Here is a 24,554-nt window from a genome sequence, read left to right as displayed (position 1 = left end):
GAAGAAAACTGCGATAACGTAGCCAATATTTACCTTATCTTTTATCTCTAAACCCAATTAAAAAACAGACACTATTCTCCAGAGTTAAGGAATACAAGGCTGAAATTTGTCTTTAAAAAACCTATCTACTCAGTTATAAACATCTCAAAGAGGTTCTCCTCAACTGACCTGTTGAGTTTGATGTCGATTGGACTGCGTTGTGATCCAATGCTGTCTCTTGATGACATTGTCATGCTGTCACCTCTACTCTCTGTTACAATTGACTATATCACTGTGTTCTTCAAATTGAGCTATTAGTAACAAGTTGTTGCTGTTCGGTGTAGAACGACTTTCAGACAAAGGAGATTCCTATAGCAGAAGCAGATCTGCTTAGAAATTAGTGTATTTATATATTTATTTCTGACTGAAATAAGAGGATTAAAGAAATAAAAAAATGAAGTTATATAACCCAAAAGATGTAAAGAAATATAAATTTGAATAATAAAATCTGGTTAGTAAATATATGTACAAAAAGAAAATTATAAGACTATATATTTAGTAATAATAATTACTAAACATAAATTGTAATCATTTATACTTAATAATAGTAATAATTTAATAAAATAGTTTACATAACTGTAATTTTTTCCTTACAGTCAGTTTATTAACTCTTTTTTATAATTCTATCATCATCATCATCATCATCATTCTAGCTGTCTTACTCTTTAAATAATTTCTTCAGTTGTTTCAAATGTCTTTTATGTTTTAATGATTTACTAGTCGTAGGAGATTAGAAAAATGGCGTTTAGTATGTTTATCTGTCTTATATGTATCTTTTACTTTCTAGATATAATGTATCAGATTCTTACCTGTTTGTATATAGGATCAATCTCCTGGAGTTCTGATACACTTTTCTTGATATGTTAATTCTGTACTGAATAACCTCATTCTGTAATGAATAACTGAGTATTTAGTTGAATAAAGATATCTCAAAACTAAAATTTTTACTCCTATGAATCATGTATTGCTGACTAAACAGCTAAATTTATCTTCCATTGTTATAACGCTAATTTAGTAGACATCATCCCTTCAAGAGTCAATGTAATAAATGGGTTACTAACAGGCAATTTTTAATTTTTTTTATTTTTCATTTAACAAAAAAATATTACCCATTTTGAAACTTTAAACTGATTTTTGAACACTGTTTAATTATTACTTTTTGTAATTAACTTGGATTATTTTGAATTAAAAAGATGCAAAATTATTTTTAAAAATTATGTTTTCCACTAACAATTATTACTAAAACAGGAAAAGATCATTACAACTAAATTACAATAACATTCTATTTTTTAACAAAAAAAAAAAACAGAAAATGTTTAAATTCATTTACTCCAATTTTTATTTTAAATTAGCAGTTTTGTTTGAACTTCTGACAGAAGTTGATTGTCATGTTAATCTCTTATGGGAATAAGAATTTATTAGATTAGATAGTTATATAAAAATAATGATTATATTGTTGGCTGTGGATTAATATGATGGGAAGATTTAATTGTGTTATTTTACTTAGATATTTTCAAGTGTTTCATTTTATCTTTTATATTGTTTTCATTCTTACTTTTCTCATAATTTTAATTTTAATTTTTCATTATTTACATATACATACTAGTCTGGTTTTAATTCTTTTGTCTTCTTTTATATTTTTCATACTGTTTTAATTTTGTTATAATATGATGTATTTATTACTATACTTATTTATTTATATGAAAATGGATTATACAAAAAAATATATATCTGGTTAATTATTTCAAATAAACAAAATCGAAGGTACTTTAGAGCAGAGATGGGCACAAATTAGCTATAGCTAAAGTTGCCATGGATACGACCCTTATTCATGAATGAACCATTGATAAATAAATATCGTATCCATGGCAATTTTAGCTATTAGTTATAGTGGAAACTAATAGCTAATATTGCCATGGATACGACCCTTATTCATGAATGAACCATTGATAAATAAATATCGTATCCATGGCAATTTTAGCTATTAGTTTCATAGTTGCCCAACTCTGCTTTAGGGGAAGATTTTTTAAAAATTCTTCATTTAATCTCTGTTAGACTATTTCAACAAGAATAACACCTACCTGATATTAAAGACAACTTAATTTTGCACTGATTGACCAATTTTAATCAAAAACATTGGAGTTTTGTTTGAGTAAATCCTAAATAAGTATAAAATATATTATATAAAGTGACACTTGTGGTTGGTTGATTTTACTCAAAAGGTTGCTCTAGTTCAAAATATTTTTTTTTTATTCATGTGATTTGAATAACATCAAATATGTTCAGACCAAATGACAACATCTATCGGTTGGGGCCAAAATAACACATAAAAATGATAGACATAAGTAAAATTTATTAATTACAATTTTGACTATGAGGGCATTGTGGAGGCTACTACAATTTATAAGCTAGATCAGAACAATATGAATTGATCTCTAGTGATAAAACTAATAATTCAATTAATAATAAAAATAATAATCATAAAAATAACTGAAAGAACTTTGAAGTGAATAATAGTGCTGCAAATTTACAACTAGTGAATTAATATAATAGTGAGAATAAAACAAGATGATAATGGGATACGATAAAAATACAGATCTAGTAATATCTAAATAAATAATATCTATTAGTAAGCACACACGTATATTGCTAATTTTAATCGTAATGTATTGAATAATTATGTGAAGTTAAGAAAAAGTACAGGCAGATATGGTCATTTGGGGAATCAAAATCAATTATTGGGAATTATAGAAGTAAGAAGTTACCCAGTCAAATATTTTTTTTAGTTGATTTATTTATTTGTTCTTCTGGTAAGTGATTGAACAGATATGGTACCATATAGTTTGAAGTACGTTTACAAAATATATTGTTATAAGGTGGTTTGATAAATTAAATTTTTTTTCTAACATTTTTTAAATATATTATTTCTTTCCTAAATAAATTACTATCTATAAATTTTAAGATAATTCTGTAAAAATAAAATAATTTAGGTGGTAAAGTACCAATAATTCTAAGATTTTCTGCTTTATTACTGCATTGCGTTATTGTTATTTCCTTTGAAAGCTCAAATTAAATTTTTTTCACAATCCCAATACTTCCCCTTACTATATATTGGATATATGGTAACATGGTTATTATCTTGTTTATACTTAGCCTGAAGAAGGCCTGAAATGAGGGCAAAACATTGACACAATAATACAGGTATTATTAGTATTCTTCTCGTTCCACTTACCATCTTCTTTTCATGTATAAAAATGAGTTTGAATTTCTGATCCCAACCTAATTTTTTATTTTTGAACTTTAAGAAGTCAAATGAAATTTTGAAACCTATCTGTAAATAATTATTTATTGAATGCTTAAATATAAAGGAAGATATGCCAATCTTTTTAATGGATTAATATTGCAAATTTTTTTAGGAAACAAGGAAAAACCAAACTGTCTAAAACAAAAATGAAGAAACAAGCCTTGGAAAGAAAAAAAATTAATACCTTTGTATCTTTTGTAGCTTAGAGAGATAACAATAATGCAGAGGGTTTCATTTTATCAAGTTCAAACAATTCTATATCTTATATTTATATAGCGGACAGATGAACCAGTGAAATTTAAAGATATATTGATCTTCAATAGGTAATAATGTTTATTTATTAATTTTTTTTCATTAACTTATATATTTTAAGTATTATATATTTAATTGGTACCTACTTAATACTGAATAGAGAGAAAAACATTTTATTAAATTTGTGCTACTCAAATTCATTGGGATGTCTCATACACAACATACTTAACATTAGTAAGGAACATTTTTTTTTTAAGCCTATTAATATAAATATTCAGAGCATAAAACAATATAAATAGTCATGTAATAAATTTTTTGAATTATGTGCTAGAATTACTCATAATTTTTTTTTTTTATTATTTATTATTTTTTTCCTTACATATTTTAATTTTTTTCTAGATTTTTATCGTTCTTTTTGTTTTCTATGTGTTTAATTTTTCCATTATTTTAATTTTAAAACTATCTCTCTTTTTTTCTATCAAACAAAAACAGAATTATAGTCAAAATTATATAAACATTTTAAATGTAGTAAAAAATATACATACAAAAAACCCAACATGGTTGTCCACAATTATTATTTATCAAAATTCAAAAAAACACTCTAACACATACATACAAAAATCAATAAATACATTAGGCTACAAATAATAATTCTAAAAATGATACATAAATTAACATTAACTAGAAATATTATTACTTAGAATCCAATTACTAACTGGAACATTTTTAAATCCAATATCCGACAACCGCACTGTCCATGCTAGATTAATAAATAATAATTAATAATGAATAAGATTATTATAAAATAATCAATCATTGGTTTACTAGTGAAATACACTTTAGTGTTAGAACTTAGAAGTCGAAAATTGAAGTTTTGAAATATTTGATGATAAATTTTTTTTTAATCTTATGGAAATATTAATTTTACTTTCTATAAGCAGATTTGTATGGTATTAATAAATTCTTTGGAGTTAAATGTTTTGAACATTTTATGCTCGAAAAACCAGATAACTCAAAACTACAAAAGCTTGACTTAATGTGCTAATGTGTTCACTTGTAAGCTGCCGATATAATATGTATCTTTTGGGTTTGCATATACATTATGAAATAGTATTCATTTTATTGGGTTGATAATTTAATAATAATATTCTTTATTGTTCTTATATCAATTATATAATAATAGTAATTATTGTTATTATCATGGAATTTAAAAGAAAATTAACTAAAATCATAATAGACTTGTTATTTCTAATTATCTATGAATAATTTTATTCAAATTCTTTAAAAAAAAAATCTCTTATTTATCTTAGCTTATGCTCTTAAAGATTATTTATATAAAATGTAGTGTATAATCTAATTCTTGCCGGAATAATACCAAAGATTATTTAAACCAGATATTTCTGTTTTTTTTATATGGTTTGTAAAAAAACTGAACTATCCTATCTTCTATAAATACTTTTTTAAAAATCCTAGTAATCTTAGAAATTTTCAAATATAATAAATGTAGTAGAGATTTTTTTCTCAATCAATCATTTTATTTTTAAAACATTTAGAGATATTTCTTCATCGTCAGGTACAGTAAGTAGGACCACAAATGTAAAGAAACAAGTTTTACTAAAAACAATTTTAATCTTATAATGTTTTCATCACTTTTCAGGTTTGTTTCTTTTTATTTAAAATTTAAAAGCCTCATTTCATAATTTTCAGTTTAATGAAGTTCAATTATCAACAAAAAATCTCTGATTTGCCCTTCTTTTTGAAAATGACCCATATAGTTTCCTTTACTTTGCAAATATTGATATATTAATTCACAGGCATATGTATATATCTACTTTTTTATCTGGTCTATACAATAGGTACAATAAATGATCTTAACATGTTGAAATTGATGTATTTGTTGTAAAGAAAACCGTAATATTTTCACTAACTTCTTCAATTTGTGCTCTATATCCACTTAACTCTCCTTACAAAACTGAATAACTTAATAGCACATCATTTAGAGTATAGTAAATTTGCTAAACTATGAGCCCTAATAGAGCTCTTTACGTTCAGTAGTGCTTTAATATACAGTTTTACAAATAGCAACATTTTTTCCAAATAATGATAAATAAATATTTTCAAAGTTTATTTTGGCAAATATCATGGAACCTAGGTTTTCTACAAATGATATATCAATCTCTATTAGCTCTCACATTGAAGATAATTAAATGCACTATAATGAAGTTCTTAAAGTTTATCATCGTAGGAGTCACAGTTTCTATATTTACCAGAATATATTCACAAAATGTTGATTTATTGATGTATGGAAGAAAATTTCAGCTTATGGAAAACAATATTTCAGGAATAAGAACTATTAGGCATAAATATATCTATTAAATACTCAAATGAAAGCTAGTTCAATGTACTATAATGTAGTATATAGTGTTTATGTTCATATGAGCAGCAGTTTCTATGGCAGTAAATAAATAGAATAAAAGTTTAATGTATTAGTTTGAAGTAGTTTATAATTAATATTTTCATAGGACTAGTAGTCTCCATGATATTTGTTAAAATTAATTCACGGAATATTGATTTCTTGCTATTTAGGAAAAAAACTTTTGGTTCATGGAAAAATATATCCAGGGAACCATTAGATTTACAAATATCTATTAGAACTCAAATTAAAGCCATTTGAATTTATTAGTTTGAAGTCATTTATAATTAATATTTTCGTTGGACTAATAGTCTCCATGGCATTTGCTAAAACTAATTCACAAAATTTTGTGAAAAAATCCTCCTAAATGAAATGTCATTCCTTACACTCAAATACCTATAAATTAATTCCCAACAATTGGTTCTCCCATCAAACAATATTTGTGGGCCGTAGACCTAATCTAACAGATGTTGTTTTTGCCTTGGGAAAAAGTGAGTTTTACTGGCTGTTGTTATTTTGTTTTAAATTATCCAACAAAAAATATTTCGGCCACATCAATACCAACAATAGTTAGTGTACAAGTTTTTCAAAAGTAGATTTCTTTCTTGAGATATTGTTCAATATTTAGGTGTGGACCTTAAATACTTCAATATCTACTTTTTAAGGACTGTATAGCCTTAACACACAATTTTTTTTTTACTTTAAAGAAAAAATGAGCAGGTGCTATTTTTTATTCTCTCTTACTGTGGTTGGTAGAATCATCAATTTTTAACTTTTAAGTTCTCATTCAGTTTCTCAAATCAACTTGTTTCTTTCTCCTCTTGGGTTCTTGGACTATTTTGTATAATGAATTCTCCCTCTCTCTTTATGTATATAGATGATTGACTGTAAATTAATTTGAAAGAGAAAGAAAAAATAGTTGTTAACTTCTTGACCGCAGCCCTGACCTCTTTAAAAACTCTATTTTTATATTAGGTTAATCACTCTGAACAATGGGAGACTGCCATATTGGAGTATTTGGTTCAGGTGTTGTTGGCCTGAACACAGCCCTTGAACTTCAGAAACAGATCAGAAACGCTAAGATCACTATCATTGCCGATAAGTTCCTAGAAGACACAACCAGCGACAAAGCTGCAGGCATATTCATTCCTGCTGACTACTTCGCTGGCCCTACTCCTCAAATCACACAGTACGTATAAAGAAAATGTAGCTATCCTTATTCTTATATTTATAGTTTATTTTGTGGAAGTTAGTAGCTCAATGGTAAGGCATTGTGCTGCTAATTCCAAGGATCCGGGTTTGAATCTGGCTGTGGCAGATAATTATTTTCTGTTTCACTGTAGCCGTGAGTCAGCCCTGTGGGTTACGACAGTAAACGTTATCATGATCGTAACTTTTATACAGTTCACCATTGCCTGCGACAGTTTCTTGTATGACCTTAAAATGTCACTATGTAAACTGGCTTTAACATGACACTATCTAATGGCTGCCATGATAGTATTTACGGTCATGATGTTAACATAAATATTACAGCATTAGAGTAAATATTATCTAACCTAAATTTTATTCTCTCAGCAATTTGTATTTGACCGATGTTCAATAATTTATATTAAATAATCTTTTTAAATAAGTTCTTAATTTATTAATAATTTTACAAATAAAAATTCTTTTATAACAGTTATCCATTAATTTAAAAAATAAAAATTATGCAGTAACTGATATTGTCAAATTTATTTTTAAAAAAGTTATAATGATTTCAGACCCCGATTTAAATTAATAAAAGTGGGATAAATTATTACTAGGCTGTAGGTAGAGAGCATTTAAAGTATTTTATTTTTAATAGAGGTTGGATACAATAAGAGGGTCTCATTTGTCCTAATGTTTTATTAGCTTATTGTAGTTTATAATAGATAAACAAGTCATGTTTCTAGCCTGTTCTTAAAAACAATTTTTCAAATATTTATGATAAATTAATTTATTTGAAGGAAATATTTGAGTTACAATAATATTTTGATATCCTTTGTGTTTCATCATTAGGTAAGTTTTAATTTAACTTTAAATTCTGTGTAATTAGCATTAAAATTCATTACTAATAATTAGGAAAAATATATCTCAACTTTTTATATTAGTATGTAAGGTATCTTGTTTTTGTAGAAGAAAAAAATTGTTGAAAATTTAGATGGATTATAAGATATAAATGGATTTAAGGATATGAATGAATCTTAAGAAACAAAAGGATCAAGGGATTTTATTATCTGAGTTACTTCCTCATCTAAGATTTTGGAATTATATATGTTAATTTAAACTCAAACATATTTTTTATAAGATATCTCCCCTATTCACATCATGTATAAATTTTAAATAAAATTTTGTTATGAAACTTTTTTAGGACTAGCTCTATATTTTCTATGGATTTTTCTTTTTGCTCTTTGATTACATCTCCACCAAACACAACAGTCTTGATAATGACATAAATTATGGGTCGAAAAGATGGCAATCAATAAATAGTTGAAAAAAACTGTTGTTCTTCTTAAGCTTAAGCTCTTATCAGCTAAAAATTTTATTATTTTTTCATTTTCAAGGATAAAACCCTTAATAGTTCTTACTTCTTTATATTTTGGACAGTCCAATATGTAACAGACAAGCAGATGGGCAGTCTACAAGAAAATAGGGTGATTGTTAATAAAATATTACATATAAAAATTGTTAACTGTTACTGAGTATGAAGGAGATGTACAAGGCTGTGGTCAAAAAGGAACATAAATTAGTTTTCAAGTATTTATTTCCCCATGTTTAGTCTCACTTTGCTTCATTAGGGTTAAAAAAGATACAAATAAGTAACCTAAGGTTTGCACATAAAAATTATGGAAATATAAGTGAAAATTTATATAAAAAAAGAAAAATAAGACGTACAACACCAAATATTTATAAAAAGAAATAACATCGAGTATTAGATTTAAAATGAACAGCAGACATAATAAAACATAAAATTGAAAAGTAGATGTAAGAGAAATAAAAAAAACAATAAGAGTATACACTAAGGAAATAATATGAGAATAAATAAATGGCAAGAAAAAAATAAATAAATAAAACAAAAAATATAATAATAAATAAACAAAAATTCAGAACCACCCACTTTTCATGTTGAAAGAAAGTACTTAGAATCTGCCTTACAGTGAGCAAAGGCAGATTTTACTTTTAATTATTTTATTTTTTTCTTGACTTTATTCATTCTCATATTATTTCCTAGGTTTTTCGTTGCTTAATGCGTACAATTATCGTTTTTTTATTTATCTTATATCTACTTTTCTATTTTTATGTTTTATTATGTCTCCTGTTCATTAAAAATCGAATACTGTATGTTATTTCTTTTTTATACATACTTGTTGTGCATCTTATTTTATTATAATTTTTATAAAATTTTTTAATTATATTTGCATCATTTTTAACTTAACCACAATTTACTTTATTGTCACATTATTATCTTAAATTGTCAATATATTTTTAGTTGTTTTGTTGAAGCCTTGCCAAGTGGAGTAAAACGTAGGGAAATAAATTGTTGAAAACTATTTTTTATTCCTTTTTGACTGCACTTCTGACCGTCTCCTTTATGTTAGTAAAATATTCTATAATTGGGACAAATCCTTTAAATGAGGAGGATGTAAGATCTTAAATAATTAAGATGGATTAAATAATAGACATTATGTCCAAAAATTCATATAAAATATAACAATAAAAAGAAGTAAGAAGTATTAAATTTTTTTTTTCCTTGAAAATCAATAAATGATAAATGACCTTAGCCCAACATTAAAAATGACTATTATTTATTAACTGATAATTAATTCATCAGTTGTATCTTCTTAAGTGTAAACTGAACTATCTCTATCTTATTTTATTTTCATTTGAAGTTAGATATGATAGGACAGTATCATTTGTCCTGGTTAATTTCACTTCTCTACCTAATATTATTTTAATTTTCAATATTGACTAAACTGTATTTAAAAAATTCCATTTCTTTGCTCTAATGAGAGGTAATTGAAGATAAAAGTCTCATGAAATATTTTAGTGGCTGTGAAATCTGTATCTGTAAACATTCTGTTTCAGAGAATGGATCGATGATTCTTTTCATTTTTATGAAGGATTAAAAGATGAAGCTGGAGTTGGAATTAAGGAAATCTCTGGCTACATACTTGCAAAGAGCAGCTGGACAGCGACCAGGGTAGCCAATATTTTTTAATTATCAATTACTTAATGCCATGGATACGACTCTTATTCATGAATGAACCATTGATTAATAAATGTTGTATCCATGGTAATTTTAGCTATTGGTTTTAACTACGGCTAATTTTTGCCTATCTCTATGTATATTTAACAGAATTTGTAACATGGAATAAAATCACATTTTAATATCGGCATTGGCACTCCATGCAGGTTCCTATAGCTGACAGTAGATCTTGTGCACAACTGTATGCCATTACAAATTAAATTATATTAGTTTTTTTTACCAGGTTTAATCAATGATTAATTATAACTCTCTATTAGGTTAAATAACAGAGATATCATACTAAAGGAGTTGAAAGCATATAAAAATTATTTACTGGAAAAGATAAAACAAGAGAAAATATGATGATTACATGGAAAGGGCGAGATCATCAAAATACTACAAAATATATGCCAAATTAGATCACAACTGTGGTTATTTTTAGGAGAAAGAGTACAATCTCTACTTAATTTGGTTAATTTTAAAACAAGAGTTAAGCTCCTAAATATAAATTACCAACTGTTGCAGGATAAATGGGGAACCTGTTGTAGAAAATAAGTTTTATCATTTGGTTTGTGATTAAAATTGTTTAATTTTAACCTAAACAATTTGTAAATATAATTATGAATAAAACACAACTGTTAATGGCAATACTGCTTCAGACCATGGGATAACCAGGTTGTTTCCTTTATCTGAGGTATGTTTGCTTATGGCATCCATTAGTACAACATACAATATTTGCCTTTTTGTTATAAAATCCTCCCTGATCCATAACAGAATCTGCTTTTTATGTAGAAAGAGTATAACAGAAGATATATTTTATTTTATAGCAGTTTGCCCAGCAATGAAGGAATTTAGATTGTCATTTTTATGAAAACAACTAAATTTATTGAAAATGTAAAAATTGTGCATGGCCCAGATTATAAAAATTTATTTAAAAACAACCTTTAACTACAGGAATAAATTGGTAAAAGAATATAATTTAGAATAAACTATTACAAAGAAAAGAAAACCTCAAATAGTTGTAAAACAATTTGTTATGAGCCAACATTTCGCTCCACGGCTTCATCAGGGCTAAAAAAAGATACAAACACTTAAATGAGGGTAAAAATAAATCTACAATGACAATTAAGAATTTAAAAAATTGTATAGTGAAGCTTAAAATTAAATAAGAATAACAAAAGGTTTAAGACAATTAAAGAAAACGGAAATAACAACATAAAAAATAAATATAAAAAAATACAGGCACAAAAGAGATGGAAAAAGGAAATAAGAGTAAAATCAAAGCCAATTCCATTTCTTTATTCTTGATTTTACTCTTATTTCCTTTTTCCATCTCTTTTGTGCCTGTATTTTTTTATATTTATTTTTTATCTGTTGTTATTTCCGTTTTCTTTAATTGTCTAAAACCTTTTGTTATTCTTATTTAATTTTAAGCTTCACTATACAATTTTTTAAATTCTTAATTGACATTGTAGATTTATTTTTACCCTCATTTAAGTATTTGTATCTTTTTTTTTTTTTAGCCCTGATGAAGCACTGCAAGATGGGGCGAAATGTTGGCTCATAAGGAATAGTTTTACAACTACTTGAGGTTTCTTTGACTACACCCGGACCATCTTCCTTTTCTTATTAAGACGTTTTTATATTTTGAAATCGTAATTAAAAATGTTTCTAAGTTAATGTTTATATTGTGTGTTTAAATGAACACCTCAACAGATGAACAAAAGTTTATTGTCAAAAATTCATTTAATAGTTTCAAAAAATAATGTTATTTATGTAAAAAAAATAAAATAATAAACGCTTCTTTTTATCTATCTACTAACCAATTTTTATTTTTATTTACCTATCATAGAATCGGTTTATGGAAGGCTTAGTACCTGTATTTCGCACAGTTGATGATGATGAGTTGGCTTCGATTTCACCTGGTGACTGGAAGTATGGTTCCTATCTCAAGACTTACCTTGTCGAATGTCGTGGTTTTCTTCCTTGGGCTATGCATAGGTAAACAAATTTGTACTTTCAGTTTTGTTGAATTATAGTGAACTATTGACAAAATAACTTATATAATTTTTTTTTTAAGGTTTAAACAAAATGGTGGACAGTTTGTAAATGGAAGAATAGACAGCTTTTCTGAGGTTGAGAATTTTGGAAAGTTTGATCTAATCATGAATTGTACTGGTCTTGGTGCAAGGGCATTGTGTAATGATAGAAGATTGACTCCAATGAGAGGGCAAGTTTATAAGGTAACAAAAACTGTTTTCTTATCAATATGTTTAAGTTGGTGGGTTTTGATTGACAGACCTTTATGTGAATGATGGCAAATGAAAAAAGGCTTATACTTCTACATTCATCTCTCCTTAGTAAATAATCTGCTTCAAAGAAATTAAAAAGTAAAAAAAAAAATATTTTATTACGGAATATATAAAAGGTTTTTTTTTTAATATTTTTGGTTTTTATGAAATAAAGTGGTGGAGAGTTATAGCAATGTAAAATAAATTGTGCTTTATCACTTAGCTTGTTTCGTTTTCATTAATAATATATCATATATGGCATAAGTACATAACTGCTAAAATTTATTTTTGTTTTTTAAAACAAGCAAATAATTCTTTAATTCTAAGGTGAGTGCTCCATGGCTTGATAAGTTTTACCTGGCAGAACACACTACTTACATTGTACCTGGAATCTGGGCAGCCACTCTTGGAGGAACAAAGAACTATGGCAGCTGGGATACCTCAGTGAGCAAATATGATTCTGCATCCATCTGGGACAGGTGCACCAGGATAGTACCGAAACTGTCAACAGCGCCAGTCATCAAGGAGATTGTAGGTCTGAGACCACACAGAGATATTGTTAGGGTTGAACCAGAAATCATAAATGGCCTGAAGGTAATTTTTAATTTAAATTGTTGATTTTTTTTTGTAGTTATAAAATTCTCCAGTATATTTCGATAAACATGACAACAAATATTATGAACAAGGTACAGTATATTTTTTATTAAACAGACATCGTTGGGGATAATTATTCTGCTTATTACAAGTATCTGCATCTAAGAAGAAAAAAAATAAGATACTAAGCTGACTTAAATCAAAAACTGCATTAAAAAAAAAAATATATATATATATATTAGAATATTAGGGTGGAGGGGATGCAGTCAGTGAAAAACATAAATAAGTAGATCTTATTTATTAGTGCCAATGTTTCGGCCAAAATTTCAGGCTTTCATCAAGGCTAAGAACAAAAAAAAAGAATAAGATAAAACTATAATGAATAAGAGGAATTACAGAACGAAACAACTAACACTATAGTTATAAAATAGTTTTGAAAGACATGAATAGTCTAAGTACTATAAGAAGATAAAGGCTGTATGAGAAAAGTAATAATAAAATTAAGGATTAAATCCTGTTATTTTACTTATATATTTAATAATCTACATATAAGTATTATTTCCCACTTTTTTTACAATAATTTTGTACATTTATTTACTGACTAGATTTTTATAAGTATTTCATTGTTTGTTCTTTCCTCTTAATTAGTTTTATTATTACTTTTATCATACAGCCTTTATCTCTGGATTATCTCTATAGGAAGTCTGGTGAGTCAATTCATTTAAATTTTATGAGGTTAATAACTTCTATTTTGAATGAAATATTTTTTAAATATTCATAACATTGTACAGCCTTTATCTCATTATAATACTTAGACTACATGTATCTTTCAATACAATTTTGTAACTATGATGTTAGTTATTTGTTTATTTTCTAATCATTCAGTGATTCCTTTTATTCATTATTTGTTCTTAGCCCTTATGAAGGCCTGAAATTCAGACCGAAACATTGGAACTAATAAATTACTTTTTTAATTATTTGTGTTCTTCACTAACTGTACTCCCAATCATATTCTCCACATATATATTTTCCATGATCAACTATCTACTCATCAGTAAAGAAATAAAAAGGGAGTTGATGGAGGAACATGGTTTGGGTTGCAGTAAAAAGAGTTAGCTTAAAATAATACAAAATATTTATTATGCACCAAAGATTTGCCCTACTTTTCTAGGCTCATTCTGGGCTAAAAGGAAGATATAAAAAAAAACTGAAGTAAAAGGAAGATTTGGTGGTGATCAAAATGACTAAAATATTTTATTTTCAATTACAGTTATTTTGTATTGAAAAAAGATAGTTGACCGTATGAAGTAGATTGTAGGAAGATAGTCCAGGGCCCTGTTTCATAATAAAGTACAGGTTAATACTATTAATCTTGTCGATTTAACTTAATACCATCACACAGACTTGTACAATAGTATTTTAGTACTTATTAACTCCTGTAATAACACTAATAGTCCTCCCTATTATGAAAAAAATAAGTATTATTGCAATTCATACATTGTTTCTATACTTGTATTTTGAACTAAAACTATTAGCTTTCATTATGAAACAGGGCCCAGGTGGCGGTCAATAAATTCAGTTGTCATCTTTTGTTTCAATCAGACAGCCCTGCAAAGTGGGGCAAAATGTTGGTTAACAATAAATAGTTTTCTTCTCCTATTTTGATATCTTTATTGACTGTCATCAGGACTATCTTCCTACAATCTAGAGTTATTTTAAATGCACCTAGATCATCTTCCTTTTATTAATTACACAGGGTCAATCAAAAATCTTCCACTAAAATATTTTAGTTAAAAAAAAAGAGATTATTAAGCAAAAGTTATTTATTAACGTTAATGCCTTCTGCTCACAGGTAGTTCATCATTATGGTCATGGTGGTTATGGAGTCACTTCTTCCCCAGGATCAGCCAAAACAGCAACAAGCATGGCCATTAACATGCTCAAAGGATCCAAACTCTAGCCGAAACTATAACCCAACCTATAGTGCAAACTTTGCTTTATATAAAATTATCTTCAGAGTTAGAATAAACTTGGAATAGAAATAACATTTGAGTTATTATTTATTAAACCTTTTCTTTTTCTCACAAATTTTTATAATTTAATAAAATAAACGTCAGTTTTGTGACATAATTTACAATAAAAAAAAAATGGTGCTGTGTGTTGAAATCTTAAATATCACACAACATTCACTTGACTTTGAGATGAAATTAACCCTTGCTTGTTTCAAAATGGGGCTCCAGTAAACCTTCCAATTCATCTTGTATCCAATCCTTACAATCCAAAATCCTTGTAAAATTCTCAATGCTCCTTACTTTATCACAAATAGAATCATCCATTAAGACCTTAATGTTCCATATATATAACCAATCTAGCCTGAACCAGATATCAATCCTTGCATTTTAAACTCCCTAACCATCCTAACCCACTAGTTTCTAAACTTCGTCTCTCATTCCTGACAATTCTGAAGGTGTCTGAAAATAAGATGGTCTTGAGACCTTCTAATGTAAAAATGTTTAAATGTTATCATTGGGCATTTTCTCTATATGCCTGAGTTATACCATAGTGATCTTACATAAAATTTACAAGATGTATTTTTATGTAAATACAGTAGCAAATTTCAATAAATAAAAATAAATATTTTCTTCCCTACCTGGCCATTTTGGAATATTGGAATTTATTTTATTTGAGAAGATAATAAAATAAAGTATTTCTTGTTAAAAATCCTCATTTTTTTCTCTTTATATCTAATAGTTGTTGAATTTAGGTTATCATTTCCAACAAGCTGCTGCTTTATTCATACAATTCCTTTATTGTACTACAATACACAATGCCTACTGGCTAATATTTTTTTCCATCGGCACATAAAGGCTTTTTAATGTGGATAGTTCTCTTCCATAATGAGAAGAGAAAAATCTTCCTCACTAAAGCTGTAGTTCAATATATACATAATATTTTCACTTTATTGAGACTGTCATTATTGTTTAAATTTATCCAAGTTAAGTCTCAAAACACTCTTTATTATTACTTTAAAAGTCCAATGTTTCAGCCAATTGAGCCATCCTCAAAGACAATCTTAAATATAAATATACATCTCACATCACATCAAATTCAAAAACAATTTGTAGGCTCTTCTACCTATTTCATTAATTTCAGTCAAATCACCCTATTTTCCACTTTTCAATTAAATTTGAAATCTTTTGATTACAGATTAACTTAATAGTATTATTATTTAAACTAGCTTATATATATATATATATATTTAAAAATATTGTGTGATAATAGTTTTAAGTTGATCTATAGTTAAAAGTTTTCAGATTTAATGGAAAAACAATAAAAAAGGGTGGTTTAACTGAAATTAATGACGTAGGTAGAATACCCTACTAAAAGTTTATGAATTATGGGATGTGAGATGTAAATTTATATTTAAGATTGTCTTTTGTTAAAATGAACAGCTTTTACTTCTAAAAAACTTTTAAAAAGAATATATTTGACTAAAAAAGAAATTGTGGATTATAGTCGACTTACCTTCGTTTACAGTAAAAATGGAAGAACAAAATAAAAACGCGCTTGTTCTCGATTGACAGGAGCTTATAAAAAGTCATATGCCTACTGTCAGATAAGAAACCACTATCTTAAGTCTTAGATTTCTTAGGTCCTTTCTAAACACAAAAGTAAAATGTCGAAAATCCGACGTTAGCCACTCGGCATGAGTTGGACATCGTATTAATCGATCTTAAAATGTATAGATCAGCCTAAATCACGAAAAACAAAAAAAAAAATCATTTGGTAGAAATTAGTATATATATACCAAAATCTATAGTTAAAACCACCTCAAATTGACGATGTCTTTTTGTCGAAAGATTTAAAAGAACAAAAACAATAAGCTGGCTCGAATATGACCATTTATTTGGTGAATCTAACATTAAAAACTTAAACAAAAGATTTAGCATACAAAAATGAATAAAAGTAAAAATAAAAAGGGCATTTAGAGAAAAATGAAATAGCTAAATAAATTATGAAAACATAAGAAACAAATTTACAAAATCAATAGATATATGAAATAAATATTGGTCGACGGTCCCTAGGAAAAGTTGGTCCCCTCCGATAGTTCAGAGGAAGATAGTTTGCTGTCAAGATGTGAGGTCGCCGCTGCGTAGCTATAAACACCACTGCAACTCTCAAACTGGTTCAAAGTTGGTGGGTCCACGTCTGCATTGACTCATCAACCGTCGAAATGTACAAAAGCCAAGATGGCCACACTGGTACGTATTGAGGGCAGACAGGTCTGGTTGTTATATGAATTATACGAGCCGACTAATATTCAACAACTCATATTCCAGTCAAAGGCCAGAGACGCAGATGTCTGGTTCCGGACTGTAATGTTGGCTAAAAGACCCAAATGTCCAAAATATAACACCAACTGAACGCAGACAGGGCTGGTTAGAACCTATCATGGTCACTAATTAGCAGGAACCGATTCTTAAAACGAAGATGAGCGGCCTGTTGCTAGGTGACGCCTTAGCAGCGGTTATCAACCCTTAGCAACTGTTTCTTTTACATAATTATAACACAGAAATATAAATAGATATTTTTCTTCTCAAATAACTAAATTATAATTAAAATAATATAAATAAACAAATTAAACAATAATACCGTTTTATTTTTATTTAAAGCCCACTACAACAAAATTATAACTCAAAAACTCCTTAAAATGTAGGCCACTACAGAAGAAGGAAACAGTGTAGAATCAAAATATATATTCATGCTAAAAACCATACATTCAGAAATAGAGGTTATGGAAAAAAAAATATAATACCAACTAAATACTATCTACAAATTGTTAACAAAATTTATATAAAATATACCGTTAACATCTATCTTAGGAGATGTAGATCTTAAAGCTGTGTTGTTGATTTAAAACATTATAATTTATACATTGCATATTATTAAAATCAGCGCCATCTAATGTTTTAATATGAATAAAACAAAATGGCCTATTGGCCGTTGTTTATAGTTTCCATTAAGAGAGTGAACATTAAGGGCGTCATTCTAGTTAGGCGAGTAGGGAGATAGGGCACGCAAGGTTCTTCCAGTAGCTGGAGAAGAGTAATAACCTGGAGGAGGGCCTTCACTCAGTTAAGTAGCCACTGGAAGCAGGTGTCAGGGATTATAGTCTATATAAAATATCGCCTCATCGTCATCAATATTCTAAAATTTATGACAGAGCTCAAAAAATAAAATATTATATAATGTTATGATAAGAATATGGTCGTTTATCGTTTCATGCGATAAAAAATATATCATAAAATATATACATTATGTAATAGGTGAAGCACGCAGTGGTCTGGGAGCGGTAGATAACAAGTAATAAAAGTAATTATACAATAAAAATTAACTATGTTTTTGAATTGAGGGATTGTTAACTTTCAAAAGTTTAGAGAGAGGGATGCTTTATTTAGCCATGTTGCCCAAATACATGGGGTTGCTACAATACACAGCAAACTGATCAATCCATGACCGGGGTGTTTCAGGGTTGAGTGAGCAAACTGAAAATTTGAATTAAGGACCTCAAAACAAGAACTGTTCCTCTGAAGGTATGTTCGCAAACATTTGTTTAGAAGATATTCACACCTAAAGATTTTCTTTGTTATGAATTATTTACGTTATATGAAATTAATAAAACTTATTTATTTGTTCCAACTACTTCATTAATTAACCATAAACATTAAATGTTGTTCAAAGTGATTTCCTTGAGGATTAAGGCAGGCTCGGCATCTCTCTTCAACAGCACCAGTGGCAGAACGGCACTGGATATGGTTATTGTTTCACAAGATTCAATTATCCTTCTTCGTAAGGAATTAAGATCATTGACCGGCCTTGTATTGACTTTTTGTTTAATGTCACCCCAAAACAAAAAAATTCAGCGGTGTCAGGTCTGGAGAGCGTGCTGGCCAAGCCACTGGTCCATCAGGACGTGGTATTATAGCAAATGTACCAGTTTCTCTAAGACGTTGAAACGTGGAGCTAAAGATAGATCTGTTTGGTAATATTCTATTCGAAAATCGCCTGACATATTCACGACGGGCAGCATTAGCATTATTGTAGCAAAAACCGTACACAAACACCATATCGGGATATTCAACATCAGTATATCCACCGGATCTAATCATCAAAGGTAAAAATGTGAAATGGAATCCTGCCAGTGAAACAGTAAGATACCTGGGAGTTCACCTAGATCGCCGCCTTACCTGGAATCACCATTTCAACATCAAACTAACTCAAACTTATGCAAGGTTAGCAATGCTATATCCTATCCTAAACAGAAATTCCAAACTAAAACCAGAAATAACTGTTCTTATATTTAAAACAATCCTCAGGCAACTGCTGATTTACGGTTGTGAAGTCTGGGGAGCGGCATCCTTCACGAAAAGGAAAAAACTACAATCTTTTCAAAATAAAGTCCTAAGAATCGCAGTTAATACTCCTTGGTTCATAAGAAATAGCCAATTGCATCGCGAATTACAAATGGAGTCAATAGAGGATTATATCAAAAAACGGTTCATGAAGTTCCACTCCCAGTTGCCGACAGTTATATGAGCAGTGACTTACAACCTGGGAAACCCAACCTCAACCCTGAACTGAAGCCCAGACTGCTGCAGGACATTCTTTTATAAATTTTTAATAAATATAAAATTAATTCATAGTCACACTACCTTTATTTACATTATTATTATTCATTTTATTTATTCATTATTATTATTATTTTTTTTTCTCTCTTTTCTTCTCTCTTCCCTATTTCAAATTATTTTGTTTTTTTTACTATTAGAAGACAATTGTTTGTTTTATTTAAGTGTACCAATATCATTATTTTTTGTTATTAATTTTACTTTCCTCTTTTATTAAGAAGCATTATTCTTATCTATTTATTTTATTATTATTTTTTTTTCTTTTAATAAGAACATTTTATATAGTTAGGGGTGTAATTTGTATGACTGTATATCCCCTCATACTCAACTGTTAAAAAATATATATAATATAAGTTATATCAACCATGTAAGGCCCACCAGGCCGATCTGGTATAAAAATATAAAATAAAAATTATTATCCTTCCTTTTTCTTTTATATTCATGTATCTTTTTTTTAAATTTATATTTATGTGTTACCGACTTTAGTGTACTTAAATTAATTACTTTATTATTAATTTTATATTATATATTTTACATATCTCTGTGTCCCCATTCATTGTCTTTCTAAATCACTTACATTTATTGTATTCCATTATTTTAACTTTATTTCTTCTTTGTTTTTCTATCCATGTAATTTTTTATTTATTAAAAAAAAAATCAGTATAAATTGAAGGCATATTGATGAGTACTCAGCGAAAGCCTTTAAAAAAATGATAAATGTTATTGACAGTTCCCAATGCTAATTCTAAGTAGTATTAAACCTCATGTTGCCAATAGTTTTTATACAGTTACATAACCTATAAATAGTACCACATAACCTATAAATAGTACAACATAACTTATAAATAGTACAACATAATCTATAAATAAGACCACATAACCTATAAATAGTACAACATAACCTATAAATAGTACTACATAACTTATAAATAGTACAACATAACCTATAAATAGGACCACATACCTATAAATAGGACCACATACCTATAAATAGTACCACATAACCTATAAATAGTACTACATAACCTATAAGTTCAATCTACGTTCTACAATTTTTATCAGAAACTTTTTAATTTAATTGCTCGACCATATAATGTCTTTATAAACATATATTTTACTGTGTTAAATAAAAAATAAACTGTTAAAATTAATTGACAAGATTTTATACGAAATATTTACACCGAATTGATATAATTTTAAAATATACAATCTTAAAATAGAGTTGATTATTGAATCTGAAGGTTGGAGAAATTCTTCAATTAATTAAAACACGTATTACAAAAGTACAAATATTTATCTTTTGGCAATTCTAAAATAATAGGGCGGCCTTCTTTATCTTCTAATAATACTTAACTATACATGTCTTTCAATACTATATTGCAACTATAATATAAGTTGTTTTCTTGTTTAGTGCCAACGTTTCGGCCAGAATTTCCAGCCTTCATCAGGGCTACTTATAGGAGATCGGAAACCTAAGTGTACATCTAAGATTTTAGACATAGGGAGCCAGGGAGAGGCAGAATATTATTGTTATAATAAAGTTATTTTTAAATAATAATAGTTAAATAGGTTTTTATTATTATATTATTGTTGCATTGTTTTTCCAATTTGTAGAAGTGCCCTGAAGACTGAGGACTCCGAAACGTCGATGTAGTGTAAATATTTTTTTCAATAAAGAAAAATTTGGAAAGGGGACAAAAATAAAATCACTATATATTTATACTCTTTAATCCTCTTTCTATTTATATATTTATACTCTTTAATCCTCTACGATTTAGGATTGTCCTTGAGGATGGCCGAATTGGCCGAAACGTTGGACAGTTAAAGCAGTAATAAAGAATATTTTGAGACTTAATCTGGAATCTAATTAATTTATTTAAACAAAAAATATCTGTTTCAAGAAGTTGAACAGGTTACATAAAAAGTAATATTATTACAGAACAGAAATGTAGGATTTTCTCGTATCAGCTTAAAGATTCAAATCTTTATTGCAGCCAAACATTTTTTTTTTTTTTTCATTTCCTATATTTTATCACACCATATTTAATTAAACTTGAAGATTATGACAGCTCCCCCCCCTCTCTCCATCAGTGGAACAGAGCCGGGGCAGAACGGCTATCACCTAATCGATAGTAGGTAGAACCAATTAGCAAACGTCTCAACGCGGTTCCTTCAATATCAGATAAATCGATTAAGTTTTCTCTTTGCTAAGGCTATTAGGAACACTTTAAAATTATTGAATTATTTAAACACCCATTTAACATTATTAATATAATTTTTCTCCTTCCAGTCCATTAAGAACAATTTAATGGTGGATCTACATGTTTGCCACTTGCCGCAAAACTTGTACTAATGTTTGGTAAACAAAGAAAGCAACAAACGTCGGTATCCATACATTTGTATTTTTGTTTTTTTAAATCTTTTCGACAATTACATTCGATTTACTTTATTTCATTATAAAAATGAATAAAATGGAGATAGATGAAACGAAAGGAAACGTAAATATCATTGATGTTGGTTTTAGATGACAAAAATTCATTCAGATGGTACAACATAACCTATAAATAGTACCACATAACCTATAAATAGTACCATATAACCTATAAATAGTACAAAATATATAAAATAGTTATACACTGTACAAGATAAAAACTTTTTTTTTATAATAGAGAGATTTTTCAATTCGCTGAGAGATTAAATTAAAATATCAAACGGTAATCACTAAAAATGTTTTATATATAATAAAGAGATTGTTTCCTTTTTGACTTTAAAAAGAAAATTCTTCGTAAAATCCTTAATGCTCCTTACTTTGTCAGAAATCCAATCATCCATCTGGACCTCAATGTCCCTACGTTGCCGATTTGGCCAGAACCAGATACCAATCCTTCCATAATAAACTTCCCAACCACCCAAACCAACTCGTTTCTAACCTGGCTTCTCCTTCACTACCTAATAATCCTCCTAGGCATCTGAAAAGAAGAAGGCCTCGAGATCTTCTCCTTTAGAAGTGTTTTTGGAGTTCTATCAATGGGTAGATTCTCCACATGTTTGTATCATGTCATAATATCACTTACAGCAAATTTACTTGATGTGTATATATGTATACAGTTGTAAATAACAATAAATAAATTATAAAAAAAAAAAGGACTTTAAAAAGGCCTACGATTCCCTTGATAGGGAAACCCTACTGGAAATCCTGATTATGGAGTGGACCAGTAAACCATGTATCTAAGTAAACCTTTTCAGACAAAAACCGGTCTAATACAAGGCCACGGCTTGTCTCCAATACTTTTCAACATAGTTCTGGATAAAATCATGAAGGAGTTCTGGAAAAAAAAAAAAAAAATAGCTCAGGAGGCATAGTAAGGAACAAAAACAATCATGTAAAAGTGAGTTGTTAGGCATTTGCCGACGATCTCGCACTGTTGGCAGAATCAGAGGGAGAGGCTATTAGTCAAATAAATACCCTACAAATAATAGCAGAAAAAGCAGGACTACAAACATCATACGAAAAAACAGACCTCATGACTACAGAAGTAAATTTAAAAAAACAAAAAAAACAGTAAACACTAAATATGGAAAAATAAAAGTGACCAGAAAATTTAAGTATTTGGGGAAAATAATATGTCACAAAGAGAGAGCAGAAGAAGAGAAAACCACAAAATTAGAAAATTTAAGTTTCGAACAGGCAAAATTTACAATGAAAAGAACCTGTTCTCAATGCAAAGTTAAGGCATTAGAACGTTGTGATAAGGCCTGTGATATTATACGGGGTGGAGACCGCATGCCTATCCAACTTGGAAAAGCTGCTAGAAATAGAAAGGAGGAACTTAAGAAAAATCTATGGGCCCAGGAAAATAAAAGAAGGTTACAGGCGAAGATCTAACGAAGAGATCTATAGAAAAATCAAAGACCTAGAAACCGAGATAAGAATCAGAAGGATTATAATCTATGGGCACATAAAAGACTGAACAAAAAGATCTTTAACAAAATTTTTAGCCAAAAAAGCATGGAAGGATGGTTTATTTTATTAATTTTATAAATCACATTTTATTAATTAATAGGACACAAGGCAAATAACGGAAGAATTAAAGAACCTTAAAATTTCAGATACCGACTGCCTAGATAGACACATACAGGAAAGCACTGAAAAATTTCGCCAATATTGGAAGAAGAAAAAAGAGGGGCACGAAGTGATCGGAAGAAAAAAAAAGAAAGGGAGTCGAGGATGAAACTGCGATAGAAAGAAAGAAAATCAATACTCCCAAAGAAACCTAAGCAATGATATTTGATTAGTTTTTTGCCACGTACAATATGTGATTTCAAGGCTCTGTTCTCATTTCCGAAACTATTTTTTCTTTTATAATTATTCTTAGTTCCAAAGAGGTATTAGCTTCCTTAGGCGTCCTCTTTGACAATTAAAACGAAATGAGGTTACAATCAACTATCAACTAAATGAAAAATTAAGAAGAAACGAATTTAAAAAAGTAAATTGGTTTTTAAAAACATTTTCAGTTTTTAATGTATATATTTTTTAATGAAAATAAAATCAATTACGCTCCGGTTAAAAATGTTTATCACAATTAATTTAGACTTCAAAAATATACTTCATGGAGTTGAAAGGAATTATGTAGGGTTCGTTACTATTTTATCATTTGAGTTTTATAACAACATTTTTGTCTGGTATTTGTTAATAAAAAACTAATATATA

General features: G+C 28.2%; 1 protein-coding gene and 1 long non-coding RNA gene across 2 annotated transcripts in view; one reads left to right on the top strand and one right to left on the bottom strand.

The window, feature by feature from the left end:
- Positions 1-24,554, bottom strand: part of LOC136795773 (uncharacterized) — a 305,717-nt gene that overhangs the window by 227,756 nt on the left and 53,407 nt on the right. The window lies entirely within an intron of this gene.
- Positions 3,537-15,202, top strand: LOC106692123 (D-aspartate oxidase). The gene is made up of 7 exons (XM_014438035.3): positions 3,537-3,666; positions 6,984-7,197; positions 10,113-10,227; positions 12,125-12,273; positions 12,353-12,515; positions 12,891-13,157; positions 15,010-15,202. The coding sequence occupies exons 2-7, from the start codon at positions 7,001-7,003 to the stop codon at positions 15,115-15,117; spliced, it is 999 nt and encodes a 332-aa protein (XP_014293521.1). The 5' UTR covers positions 3,537-3,666; positions 6,984-7,000; the 3' UTR covers positions 15,118-15,202.

The sequence above is a fragment of the Halyomorpha halys genome, unplaced genomic scaffold (genome assembly GCF_000696795.3).
Source record: "Halyomorpha halys isolate HHAL.00 unplaced genomic scaffold, Hhal_1.1 Scaffold53.1, whole genome shotgun sequence".
Classification (NCBI taxonomy): Eukaryota; Metazoa; Arthropoda; class Insecta; order Hemiptera; family Pentatomidae; genus Halyomorpha; species Halyomorpha halys.
This window is presented reverse-complemented; position numbering and strand designations above follow the sequence as displayed.

Coding starts and splice junctions, on each gene's coding strand:
- LOC106692123 (XM_014438035.3), top strand. CDS start 7,001: ATGGGAGACTGCCATATTGGAGTATTTGGTTCAGGTGTTGTTGGCCTG. Junction 7,198..10,112: donor CCTACTCCTCAAATCACACA/GTACGTATAAAG, acceptor ATTCTGTTTCAG/AGAATGGATCGATGATTCTT. Junction 12,274..12,352: donor CTTCCTTGGGCTATGCATAG/GTAAACAAATTT, acceptor TTTTTTTTTAAG/GTTTAAACAAAATGGTGGAC.